Here is a 13711-nt window from a genome sequence, read left to right as displayed (position 1 = left end):
TTGCTCAGTCTGGTCTTGAACTCGTGAGCTCAGGCAACCTGCACTTTGACTTGAGGGAAGGAGCCCTCTTACTGCCCCGCCTCTGGCCGGGACGGCCAAGCTGCTGCTTACCCTCCCGCCGCACGGGGGCGCAATGGCAATCCCGCGCGGTGAGGACGAGCTGCTGGAGCCAATCTTGGGTCCGGGAGGGCCCCGCTCCCAGAATGCATCTTGTGTCAACACGGCGGCTGTGGCGGCTTCCAGGACGGTCCTGGGCGCCTAGCGGACAGGCTTGCAGCCGGAGGGTGTTCAGGCGGGGCGCAGGTGTAGAAGGGTGACTGCAGCCATGGCGGAGTCGGCGCCTGCTCGGGTAAGAGACACCCTTGCGTGGACTTGAGGGTGCTTCGGGATGGAGCAGTCCCTGGCCCGGGCGGGCCTTCACGGTCGGTGCTCAGTCCGGGGCTTGGTTTCTCCTGGGCTCCAGCGGGCGTGGGTGAACACAGACCTTCCTCCTCGCAACCCTAATATTTTGCCATTTTCTTTTCCGGTTTCTTCCGCTTCAAGGTCGGAGCCTAGGCCCTGCGCGCTTTTGCCTAGAAACTTCTTTGAGGCTTGTTTTATGTTCTTTGAGTTGTGATCCTGTCCACAACATTTTATCATTTGTGCCAAAGAGAACCCTTTCCAGGTTGTAAACTCTGAGCCTCCCACGGTACCATTAATCTCACCTCGTGCCCTGGAGACCCCAGGACTCGTTATCTCTCTGCGATCATCTCATACTTGGCCTGCTGTGTAATCTGTTTCTTCTGCCCCACTGTCGGGTACTGGGGTTGCAGCCACAGTTCGAAGCTAAGGTGGGCTTCTTTTGGGGGGGCATAAGTGCCAACTTACAGTGTAGTTGCTGAGTTTAGTTTGTGGAGCGCTCTCCCACTCCGCTTCTCTCCCTCCCGACCATTCCTGTTTAGGGAATGTGAAGATACGGAGCTTGGTGAAAGGAACGTCTTGGGTATGGAGCCCGGAAACTGGAGTTCAGCCGTAATTCAGCACTCAGCTGTCTGGTTGGTTGATTTTAAGCAACTTTGTCTCTCTGGGCCTCTGTTAACATAAATCTAAAGTGTGTTGGACTAGTTGTTAGATGAACTTTTAGGTTCCGTCCACCTCTGACATTCTCATATTATTCAAAAGCAGTGGCTAACGTAATAATATAGGAGGATTTGCTGTGGAAAGGGCAGTTGGAATTGAATTAGTTTTCAATGAAGCATTTCTTGGTCCAGAAACACTGAGAATCATCTGAAGTCTTTGTGAGAACAGAGGTCTATGGGGAAAACTATACTAGGAGCAGGGTGTAGGAAGTAGGTAAGAACTAAGAGGGGAGAGATGGGAAGACTTAGAGTAACATTGTTTGCTTTCAAAGAAGTTAACAGTTGAATTGGGAAGACAAGATACAATGTTTACAATATTTGCCTCTGACCCCTGTAAACTAAGCTGATCCAGTCAAAGACTTGGATTTTCCTGAAGACCAAATTAGTACTAGAGTGGGGCAAGAGGACCCTGGCAGAGTGCTTTTTTCTGAGTGCTGCTCAGTCCACAGTTTCCTATTTGTCTTCAACAGACTTTGTTAGAAAGAAGCCTTCCAAAGTCCACCAAAATCCCACACTGTGCATTAAATAACTTTATGGACTTGTCATCGTAGAACTTATTTAAATTGTTCTTGAGCATAATTTTATTCTTAGACATCCCTTCAGGAATTTGTGATTCTAAACTTGACAGTATGGCCAAGTTACCAAGGTACCCTTGATGAAAACAGCTATAAATGCTGGGGGAAAACCCCACTTAAACGTATTTGAAATGTACGTTAGTAAAGAACACTTGGAGTCACCTAAACATATTTGAAATGAATGTATTAAAAGAACACTTGGCCAGCTAAGGCGCCAGCCACGTACACCTAAGGTGGCGGGTTCGAATCCCCAGCCCAGACCCGCCAAACAACAATGACGGCTGCAACCAAAGAAAATAGCCGGGCGTTGTGGCGGGCGCCTGTGGTCCCAGCTACTTGGGAGGCAGAGGCAGGAGACTCACTTGAGCCCAGGAGTTGGAGGTTGCTGTGAGCTGTAATGCCACGGCACTCTACCCAGGAGGACAGCTTGAGGCTCTGTCTCAAAAAAAAAAAAAAAAAGAACACTTGGAGCCTAACAACGAATTGAAGGGCAGCGCCTGTGGCTCAGTCAGTAGGGCATTGGGCCCAAATACCGAGGGTGGTGGATTCAAACCCCGCCCCAGCCAAACTACAACAAAAAATAGCTGGACGGGTGCCTGTAGTCCCAGCTACTCAGGAGGCTGAGACAAGGGAATCACCTGGGCCCAAGAGTTGGAGGTGGCTGTGAACTGTGACTCCACAGTACTCTACCAAGGGCAATACAGTGAGACTCTGTCTCAGAAACAAACAAACAAACAAACAAAAAACGCAGTGAAAGAGAGAACTCTAAAGAGATAATCAGAGTTCTGAAGCCAATTATGAGGACATTTGCTGAACATTTATCTTTGGTGTTTATGACTTTAGGGAACTGGGAAAGTAGAAGATAAAACTCAGAGCCTAAAGTAGAGAGTACAAGTTCCCTACTTTAGTCACATAAAGCTGAGTCTCCAAAGGGCAACATTCTGTAAGGGTGAACTGAAAGTAAGGTCTTACTTCCAGGTGATTGCAAAGAAAATTGTGTCAAACTTTGGCACTGAAAGGGAAGTATGAGGTGCTGAATTCATACTACAGGCAGTCCTCAAGTTACAAGTATCAGACTTATATATAACTTGCACTTATGAATGGAGGCTATTATAGTAAGTTCCTGAGTTATGAACATCTGACTGATGTATGGCTCTTCATTTGTGAACAGAAGCTATTACAGGTAAGAAGGTAAATGTACCTGTTCCAACTTACATACAAATACAACTTAAGGCCAACCTTGAGAACTTACCTAGTTTCTAACCCAAGGACTGCCTATACCTGAGTGGTCTAGGAAACCTCGAGCCAAGGGTTTAAAGTAGAGCCCCCAGCTGACAATTTGAGATAAACACAAATCTTTTTATTGAGGAATCTACAGGTAACTCAGTCTTCAACTAATTCTTGTAGATAAAGTTATAAGAAATACAAGTTCACAATAAAAAATTACCAAACAAGGAAAGACTGCAAAGAAAAGCCAGGAAAAATCATGGACAACAAAATTAGAGACTCAAAGATTTTGTATATTGGATTTATCAGACATAGACTAAAATAACTTCTGTTTAATATATTTAAAGGTGAAAGGATGGAAAATATGAATAAAGTACAAACGACTATAAAAATTGCCAAAAAGTTATGAAAAATAATAACATAGAACTTCTAAGAACAGAAAATACAATTAAAATTGAAAAGTGAATGGAAACTTTTGCTTAGCACATTAGACATGTTGGCAAGACAGCTGGATGTAGAGCTAAAGAAATTACACACAGGATAGGGGGAGAGAGAGAGATGGAGAACATGAGATGGTAAGAGACAGAAGATGGGATGAGAAAATTTAACATTCATTAATTGGAATTCCAGAAAGAACATATACAAACTCATAAAAATACCAATACATAGAAACTTAGTGGATCCCAATGAGGATAAACAAAAAGAACTATTCACGTAGAAGTTCACATAAAACTGAATGTACATAATATAAGGCAGAGAGAATTCTTTTTTTTTTTTGAGACAGAGTCTCACTAAGTAGCCCTTGGTAAAGTGCTGTGGTGTCATGTCACAGCTCACAACAACCTCAAACTCTTGGGTTTAAGTGATTCTCTTGCATCAGCCTCCCAAGTAGTTGGGACTACAAGCACCCACCACAACGCCTGGCTATTTTTTGGTTGTAGTTGTCATTGTTGTTTGGCAGGCCTGGGCTGGATTTAAATCCACCAGCTCCTGTGTATGTGGCTGGCACCCTAGCCGCTGAGCTACAGGCGCTGAGTCAGAGAGAATTCTTAAAAGCAACCGAGAGAGAAAAGTCATATTACCTTCTGATAAACTACAGTAAGACTAATAGGAGCCAGCTCCTCAACAGCAATAATGGAAGACAGGCTAGAGTAGAATGATATTGTCAGTGGGCTGAAAGAATATAACTGTGATCCCAGAGTTTTATACTCAGAAAAATATCTTTCAAAAAACAAAGATAAGGGCGGTGCCTGCGGCTCAAAGGAGTAGGGCACTGGCACCATATACCGGAGGTGGCGGGTTCAAACCTGGCCCTAGCCAAAAACTGCAAAAAGAATACAAGGATAAGGCTTGGTGCCTGTAGCTCAAGTAGCTAAGGTGCCAGCCACATACACCAGAGCTGGTGGGTTCAAATTCAGCCCGGGCCTGTCAAACAACAATGACAACTACAACCAAAAAAATAGCTGGGTGTTGTGGGGGGCGCCTGTAGTCCCAGCTACTTGGGAGGCTGAGGCAAGAGAATCACTGAAGCCCAGGAGTTAGAGGTTGCCATGAGCTGTGATGCCACAGCACTCTACCCAGGGTGACAGCTTGAGGCTCTGTTTCAAAAAAAGGATAAAAACAAAAAAGAATAAAATAAAGATATTTTCAGGCAAATTAAAACTGACAGGTTACTATTAATACACTCTCATTAAAGGAAATTCTAGGCTGGGCACAGTGACTCGTGTATATCCCAGTGTTTTGGAAGGCTAAGGCAGGAGGATTGCTTGAGGCTAGGAGTTCAAGACCAGCCTAGGCAACATAGTGAGATCCTATCTCTACAAAAAATTAAAAGAGTTACTTGGGTGGGGTAGCTTGTGCCTGTAGTCTTAGCTACATGGGAAGCTAAAGGAGGAAGATTGCTTGACCACAGGATTTTAATGTTACAGTGATTTCTGATCACATCACTACAGTCCAGCCAGGTAACAGAGTGAGCCTCTTAAAAAAAAAAAAAAAGCTCGGCGCCTGTAGCTCAAGTGGCTAAGGCACCAGCCACAAACACCAGAGCTGGTGGGTTCAAATCTAGCCTGGGCCTGCCAAACAACAATGACAGCTACAAGCAAAAAATAGCCAGGTGTTGTGGCAGGCGTGTGTAGTCCCAGCTACTTGGGAGGCTGAGGCAAAAGAATCGCTTAAGCCCAAGAGTTGGAGGTTGCCATGAGCTGTGACATGATGCACTCTACCCAGGGCAATAGCTGGAGGCTCTGTCTCAAAACAAACAAACAAAAATCATGAAAAGATGCATTATTTCAGGCAAAAGTAAAATTATCTCAAATAGAAAGTCTAAAAATGTAAGAAAGTGATGATCCATGAAAATGAATAAATCTAAGCCAATATGGACTGAATAAAACAGTTATAATTTCTTGTGGGATTACAAAGAATTAAAATACATGACAGCATTGATGTAAAAGTTAAGAAGGGGTGGTCAGAATTCAGGTGTTAATTTTTTTTTTTTTTTTTTTTTAGACAGAGTCACTATGTTGCTCTTGGTAGAGTGCTGTGGCATCACTGCTCAACAGCAACTTCAAACTCTTGGGCTTAAGCAATTTTCATGCCTCAGCCTCCCAAGTAGTTTGGACTACAGGCACCCACCACAATGCCTGGCTATTTTTTGTAGCAGTTGTCATTGTTGTTTAGCTGGCCCGTGCTGGATTTGAACCTGCCAGCCTCAGTGTATGTAGCTGGCGCCATAACCACTGTGCTACAGGTGCCAATCATAAAATATTTTTGTAAGTATGCTCCCTATAATTTCTAGGATAATTGGTAAAAGAGTAAAAATTGGTTGTATAACTACAAATTGGAAAGGGAAATAACAGAATAAGAAAAAGTTCTAAAAGAAAGCAAAAAAGATGAAAAGAAACAGGGATAAAGCACAAAAAGATAGAAATAAATCAACAGTTACAATAAATATAAGTAAACTGGCTCGGCGCCTGTGGCTCAGGTGGCTAAGGTGCCAGCCACATACACCTAAGATGGTGGGTTTGAATCCAGTCTGGGCCCGCCAAACAACAATGATAGCTGCCACCGAAAAATAGCTGGGCGTTGTGGTGGGCGCCTGTGGTCCCAGCTACTTGGGAGGCTGAGGCAAGAGAATCGCTTAAGGAGTTGGAGGTTGCTGTGAGCTGTGATGCCACGGTACTCTACCCAGGGGGACAGCTTGAGGCTCTGTCTCAAACAAAAAAAAAAAAAGGTAAATTAAATGCTCTAGTTAAAAGGCAGAGACTATCAGGATGGGGGGGAAAATCCACCTATATGATTTATAAAAGATTCAAGTAGAAGATAAGCTTATCGAAACAGTTGAGCATAAAAGAGTATGAAAAAAAATTACCAAATAAATACTATTGAAAGGAAAGTTGGCTTAAATATATTAATATTGCTAGAAGGTTACTACTATTTTTATAACAGTAAAGGACTCAATTGACAATCTTGATAAGACATTTCTAAATCTGCATGTACCTAATTGCATAGCCTCACTATATATAAAACAAAAAGTGGCAGAACAAGGAAAATTCACCATCATAATAGAAGAAGTTGTTGACAGAACTTTAGTTATTTTATCAAGCAGAAAAGAATTATTAAGGATATAATGTATTCACTAGAACTTTCCAAGATGATGGAAATGTACTCTACACAGTTTAACACTATTCATGTGGTTTTTGAGTACTTGAAATATAGCTAGTATACCAAGGAACTGAATTTTTTTTTCCTTTTTGAGACAGGGTTACCTGGCCTAGAGTGCAATGGCATCATCATAGCTCACTGTAGCCTCCAACTCCAGGGTTTGAAAGAAAAGCTAGACTTTTAGAATTTTAGATATCAAAGGGCCAGGCTCCTTCTGCGTCAGCTTCCCAAGTAGCTGGGACTACAGTCACATGCCTCCATGGGTGGCTAATTTCTTCTATTTTTATTGAAATGAGGTCTTGCTGTATCTCAGTCTGGTCTTGTGCTCCTTGTCTTTTTTTTTTTTTTTTTTTTTTTTGAGACAGAGCCTCAAGCTGTCCCCCTGGGTAGAGTGCCGTGGCATTACAGCTCACAGCAACCTCCAACTCCTGGGCTCAAGCGAGTCTCCTGCCTCCGCCTCCCGAGTAGCTGGGACCACAGGCGCCAGCCACAACGCCCGGCTATTTTTTGGTTGCAGCCGTCATTGTTGTTTGGCGGGTCCGGGCTGGGGATTCGAACCCGCCACCTTAGGTGTACGTGGCTGGCGCCTTAGCCGGTTGAGCTATAGGCGCCGAGCCTTGTGCTCCTTGTCTTAAGCATTCCTTCCCCATTGCCCTTCCAAAGTGCTGGGACTGTAGGTGTGAGCCACCATGCCAAGCCCTCGTTCTTGCTAGTAGTTATATAAACCATATTTGGTTGTGCCATATTTAAGTATTCTGTAATTAATCAATGTCTCCAAGTTTTGTGTATTCCAAAGAGTATTGTCAGTAGTCATTTTTGTATGTATGTTGTTAAATACCAATTAAGGTAGATTTCCTAAGTGAGATTGCTAGGTGAAAGAGTTTTTAATGACTTTTTGAAATTTACTTTTCTAAGAGTTGGTAGTATTTTTCATTCCTTCCAGGAGTATTATGCAAGTGTCCGTTTACCACATCATGATCAGCTTTGAAGGTTGCACCATGTGTCTCTATTCGTGTTTGGCAGTCTGATGGGTGAAAAGTGGTTCCACTTACATTTCCTGATTGTAAGGTGTCTTGTCATTTGTTTATTGGTCACCTGTGTTGCCACTTTCATGAATGATTTATAGTTTGCATTTTTATGGTTGGATTATTTGTCTTTCTACATATTTTATTAAATATCCTGTCCCTGTTTGTTTTTGGACTTTGTTTATGATATCCTCTGGACTTGGACAGAGGTTTCCAAATGTCACTTCTATTTTTTTTTTTTTTTGGAGACAGAGCCTCAAGCTTCACCCTGGGGTAGAGTGCTATGGCATCATAGCTTACAGCAACCTCCAACTCCTGGGCTCAAGCGATTCTCCTGCCTCCGCCTCCCAAGTAGCTGGGACTACAGGCACCTGCCACAATGCCTGGCTATTTTTTGGTTGCAGCCGTTCATTGTTGTTTGGCGGTTTGGGCTGGATCTGAACTAGCCAGCTCAGGTGTATGTGGCTGGGGCCTTAGCCACTTGAGCCACAGGCACCGAGCCCCAAATGTCACTTTTTTTTTTTCTTCTGTAGTTTTTGGCCAAGGTTTGAACCTGCCACCTCTGGCATATGGGGCAGGCACCCTACTCCTTTGAGCTACAGGTGCTGCCCCAAATGTCACTTCTTGATGTTTGGAAGTGATATTGTGTGACAGATCCTGTGTCTTTGATCCTTCAGAACAGAAGAAAACGACGCTCCACATCTTTATCTTCTTCAGCACTGCCTTCGCAAGCCACAGAGAAAAGCTCATATTTTCAGACCACTGAGATCTCACTCTGGACAGTGGTGGCTGCCATTCAGGCTGTGGAGAAGAAGATGGAATCTCAGGCTGCCCGGCTCCAGAGTCTGGAGGGGCGCACAGGGACAGCTGAGAAGAAACTGGCCGACTGCGAGAAGATGACAGTGGAGTTTGGCAACCAGCTAGAGGGCAAGTGGGCCGTGCTGGGGACCCTGCTGCAGGAGTACGGGCTGCTGCAGAGGCGGCTGGAGAACGTGGAGAACCTGCTGCGCAACAGGAACTTCTGGGTCCTGCGGCTGCCCCCGGACAGCAAGGGGGAGGCCCCCAAGGTAGTCCCACTGAGAAGTTAGGCGAGAAGGGGAGCCTGGCCCTTTGATATCTACAATTCTAAAAGTCTAGCTTTTCTTTCATGGCAGTGCTGCGAGGTGCTCATTGTGTACCTCATTTGTGATTTCAGGTGTCTGGGTCGCTGGAGAATGACGGCATCTGTTTCTCCGAGCAGGAGTGGGAGAATCTGGAGGACTGGCAGAAGGAGCTCTATAAAAATGTGATGGAGAGCAACTATGAGACACTGGTCTCTCTGAGTGAGTAGTGGTCTTCTCCCTAGAATTCTTTGCCAGGCATTCTACGATTCCTGGCCAGTAGCTTGTGACTCAGACTACACCTGTGACTGGTTGGCTTTGGATCCACTGTTGGCCTGTGCTGGGTTGAGAAAGAGAGTCTCTGTGTCCTGCCATTTGTAGAGACTTTCAGAAAGGTGTTAGTGTTATGCCTTTTGTATTTCTTCTTTGTGGTCACATAGTCTGTTCTTGATAATATTTTCTAAGAGATAAGATATCATTATATACATTCTAGTGTGATGTGACTAGAGTTCTTCATTGAAATTCTGTGTAACCTGGCATAAGGCAGGCAGCACAGGCTAACTGGAGCTTTTCCTGGCATTTGGCTGGAATTATAGCCATTGTGGTTATAATGTTTATTTCATATCGATTATAAGTGTTGGTTAAGAGGTAGAAATCTTTATGTGTAAAATGTTACCTTTTATGTATTAAATGAGTTTTGTTTGGTAGACACAATCTTTTTTTTTTTTTTTAGAGACACAGTCTCACTTTATTGCCCTCGGTAGAGTGCTGTGGCATCACAGCTCACAGCAACCTCCAGCTCTTGGGCTTAGGCAATTCTCTTGCCTCAACCTCCCGAGTAGCTGGACTACAGGTGCCTGCTATAATGCCCAGCTATTTTTTTGTTGCAGTTTGAATGGGGCCAGGTTTGAACCCACCACCCTTGGTATGCAGGGCTGGTGTCCTACTCATTGAGCCACAGGCGCTGCCCGACACAGTCTTTTAAAATCTGGTTTCATTGAGGAGTGGCAAGAAAGCCATTGTGCCTGGAATAATGGGGGAAAGTAATACATGGGCCAGAGAGGTGACTGTGTGAGCTGGGCTGGGTCAGGGAATCTCCTCATAGGTGTTTCCTTGTTTGTCACAGTGCCTACCTTACCTTGGAGTGCCTTAGCAAGGGTGTAGTTGGATCCCCTGAAGGGAGGCATTGGCAAGACTTTAGCTGTGTCCCATAAGGAAGTGGTGGTAGCACTGGGGAGAATGGCAGTGGCTCTGCAGGTCAACGGGCCTCAGCTCCAGGGAGGGGACTGAAGCAGCTAGCTAAATTGATCATTAGGATTGGCCAGAATTTTCTAATTGTCCTACACTGCTAGGAGAAAGTTACAACAACAGTAACTTTTGGAAGTTTTAGTTTCCACTCCCTGCCATTGGTTACTTTGTTCATTAGCAGCTGGCCAGTGTGCAGTGAGCTTTACTCTCTCCTGGACTCACACTGTGCTGTTTCCAACCCAGAGGTCCTTGGCCAGCCAGAGGGAGAAGCAGAATTGGGTACAGAGATGCTAGGTGACCTGGAAGAAGAAGGCCTTGTTGGTGCCCACCCAGGTGAGTGGCTCCCCCCTCAGCTCTTTGCAGCCTATAGTGAGCTTTTCTGCTGTTGAACTGCCAAATGCTGACTTTTGGCAACCTCGTCTCACATTTGCTTGTTCTAGACTCCTTTATGACACTTTAGTTTGCCTGTTCTGTGTGTGGTTTACCCCTGCTCTGAGGGGTCCTTAAGACTATTGGCCATGTCACCTTTCCTCATGTCCTGCAAGACAGAGTATGTATCAGGCCATAATGGGATCTGATGGAGACTGAGAGGGGGCAGGTCAGAGCTTCAGGGGGGAAGGGAATGTAGGAAAAGCACTTGTTAGCAGGCAATTTGGGAGACTGCAGGAAGAACAGAGCTGGGTACCTGAATTTTTTTTTTTCTTTTTCTTTCTTTTTTTTTTTTTTTTAAAGCGATTCTCTTGCCTCAGCCTCCCGAGTAGATGGGACTACATGCACCTGCCACAACACCTGGCTTTTTTTGTTGTTGCTGTTGTTGCAGTTGTCATTGCTGTTTTAGCTGGCTGGGCCCGGGTTTGAACCTGCCGCCCTTCGGTATATGGGGCTGCTGCCCTACCCACTGAGCCACAGGTGCTGCCCCGAGGGTACCTGAATTTTTTTTTCTTTTTTGAGACAGAGTCTCACCATGTTGTCCTCGGTAGAGTACTGTAGTGTCACAGTTCACAGCAACCTCAAACTCTTGGGCTTAAGTGATTCTCTTGCCTCAGCCTCCCAAGTAGCTGGGAATATGGGCGCCCACCACAATGCCTGGCTATTTTTTTGTTGCAGTTTGTCTGGGGCTTGGTTTGAATCTGCTACCCTCAGTATATGGGGCTGGCACCCTACCCACTGAGCAATAGGCACCGTCCATGGTACTTGAATTTTTAAGCTATAGGTTTAGTTTCTTTTCTTTTCTTTGAGTCAGAGTTTCACTTTGTTGCCCTCTGTAGAGAGCTGTGGTGTTACAGCTCACAGCAACCTCAAACTCTTGGGCTTAAATGATTCTCTTGCTTCAGCCCCTCAAGGAGCTGGGACTATAGGCACCCGCCATAACACCTGGCTATTTTTTGGTTGTAGTTGTCATTGTTGTTTGGCAGGCCTGGGCTGGGTTTGAACCTGCCAACTCTGGTGTATGTGGCTGGCACCCTAGCTACTGAGCTACAGACACCAAGATAGTTTAGTTTATTCCTCTTTAATTCAGCAGTTCTCAACCTGTGGGTTGCGACCCACAGTAACTGTATTAAAGAGTTGTGGCTGGTGGCGGCGCCTGTGGCTCAAAAGAGTAGGGCGCTGGCCCCATATGCCAGAGGTGGTGGGTTCAAGCTCAGCCCTGGCCAAAAAAAAAAAAAGAGTTATGGCATTAGGAAGCAGTTGAGAACCACTGCTTTAATTGCTCAAATTTATTATTTTAACATTCTCTCCAAATAGTGTAATTATTAGAGTACACTTTGTCATTTTTCACAGGGATTAAATATCAATTTGTAGACAAGCTGGAGAACTATCATTTATAACATTGTTCTGTAAGAGTAATATTATTCATATTTTCAGTCAACATGCTTATGTGAATATATGTTTAGTTTTTCATAATAAGTCTTGGAACCCAGTTAATATCATCTTCCTCCAGATTCACTTGTTCCTGGAGTGCTTCTGAAATTCACAAATGTTTGTTTAGCTCAGAAGAAACCAAAGATGCTAGAGTGATCTTTTTATTGGTCTTCCACTTTGCAGCAGATGGAGCCATGATCAAACAAGAGCTACAGTACAAGCTGCAAGGCTCTGCTGATCTTCCTGGAGAGTTCTCAGCCATTACTGAAGAGCAGGCTTTCCTGAGCCCGGAGCAGACTGAGCTCTGGGATGGTCAGGGTAGTTCTGTCCTCTTGGAAACAGGTCCTGGGGGCTCTAATCTAGAGGAGCCCACTGAGGATAGTAGAGACCTTAGCGGTGACCAAATTCTGGGCTGCCCGAAGCAGAAATCTCATAGGCAGATACAGCTGAGTCAGGAACAGGGGCAGGGCCTGAAACTGAAAAGGGACACTTCTGGCCCCTATGAATGTTCTGAGTGTGCGATCAGCTTCCGCTACAAGCAGCAGCTGGCTACACATCTGAGAACCCACTCAGGATGGGAGTCTTACACACCCGAAGAGCCAGAGGAGAGCCATAGGCCCAGGCCACAGCTTAAACCCCAGGCTAAGAGGGCCAAGCTACATCAGTGCAATGTGTGTCTGAGGAGCTTCAGCTGCAGGGTGAACCTGGTGACTCACCAGCGCTGCCACCTGCAGGAGGGGCCCAGTGCTGGCCAGTGCATCCAGGAGAGGTTCTCGCCCAACAGTCTGGTGGCCTTGCCTGGCCACATCCCTTGGAGGAAAAGCCGGAGTTCCCTCATCTGTGGTTACTGTGGCAAGAGCTTCAGCCACCCATCTGACCTGGTGCGGCACCAGCGCATCCACACGGGCGAGCGGCCCTATAGCTGCACTGAGTGTGAGAAGAGCTTTGTCCAGAAGCAGCACCTCCTGCAGCATCAAAAGATCCACCGGCGGGAGCGGGGTGGGCTGGCCCTGGAGCCTGGGAGGCCCAATGGTCTGCTTTAAGAGTGCCAGCCCCTCGCCCGTCTGGGGGGCGGAGGGGGGTGGCATTGGTCCCCCCATAGAGACACTGTGCAGAGTCAGGGACTGACTTCTTCCTCAGGGAAGTTGCCTTCGATTTGCCTTCCCTTGACCAGGTACCAAGCCAAAGGCTGTCCTGAGAACCATGTGGAGAGGAAGAGCCTGGGACCAAGTCTTTACCCTGCTGCTGAGTTTGCTGTCTCTTGGTCCCTTCAGGTCTCTAATTTGCCCATCTGTGCCGATATTCTTGGGTGGGGATTGGCATTCTAAGCCCCCAGGGTCTGGTGGCTGGTTCCAGGACTCATCCCAGCATTTTTTATGTCTTCCTAAGTGGTTGAATCAGGCCACAGTGGGTAAGCAGGTGTGTGGAAGAGTTCTGGGAAGCATAACCTTCCATTTCTTCTTTTGTAGTCTCTGTTAATAACAAGTAGGAGAAATAATTTAAATGAGCTGCTTACCCTGCTCTGACAACTTTTTTTTTGAAATTAGATTTTAGCCCAACACTTGTTTTTTAAATTTCAAGAGTTGTAAAAGTTGTTCCAAACATGGGGACTAGAACTACCCTCTAGGAGGGAATAGTATTTGGGGCTCTTTTAGCCCACCCACACTTAGGCCAGAGAGCAGAAGACATAGTACAGGACTTCCTCTTGTGGGGGAGCTTGGTGCTCTTACATGGGGCTAATTGTATCAGGAGGACTAAGGGGAAGAAAGTTGTAGGGGTAGACCTCACCATTGTTGGGGATAAAGATTCTGGTAAAGGACCTGAGGGTCCGGCTCTAGGAGCTTAGGTGTCGAACCATATCCCTCTCCTCTTCGCAGCCCCTCCTTGCTGCAGTT

At 45.7% G+C, this 13711-nt stretch overlaps 1 protein-coding gene across 1 annotated transcript; it reads left to right on the top strand.

The window, feature by feature from the left end:
• The first annotated feature begins 200 nt into the window (after positions 1–200).
• ZNF212 (zinc finger protein 212) lies at positions 201–13357 on the top strand. Its single transcript, XM_023514461.1, has 5 exons — positions 201–349; positions 8283–8672; positions 8801–8927; positions 10197–10286; positions 12000–13357. Exons 1-5 carry the CDS (start codon positions 326–328, stop codon positions 12857–12859), a joined length of 1491 nt encoding a protein of 496 aa, XP_023370229.1. The 5' UTR covers positions 201–325; the 3' UTR covers positions 12860–13357.
• The last annotated feature ends 354 nt before the right edge of the window (positions 13358–13711 follow it).

This window comes from Otolemur garnettii, unplaced genomic scaffold (assembly GCF_000181295.1).
Source record: "Otolemur garnettii isolate 467f Iridium unplaced genomic scaffold, OtoGar3 scaffold00053, whole genome shotgun sequence".
In the NCBI taxonomy this organism is placed as follows: Eukaryota; Metazoa; Chordata; class Mammalia; order Primates; family Galagidae; genus Otolemur; species Otolemur garnettii.
Note: the sequence above shows the minus strand (reverse complement) of the source record. Positions and strands in the feature narration are given on the sequence as shown.

Bases quoted from the DNA above. Each gene is read 5' to 3' on its own strand.
- ZNF212 (XM_023514461.1), top strand. From the start codon at position 326: ATGGCGGAGTCGGCGCCTGCTCGG. The intron at 350-8,282 runs GTAAGAGACACC...TTGATCCTTCAG, and splicing joins CGGAGTCGGCGCCTGCTCGG to AACAGAAGAAAACGACGCTC. The intron at 8,928-10,196 runs GTGAGTAGTGGT...TTTCCAACCCAG, and splicing joins TGAGACACTGGTCTCTCTGA to AGGTCCTTGGCCAGCCAGAG.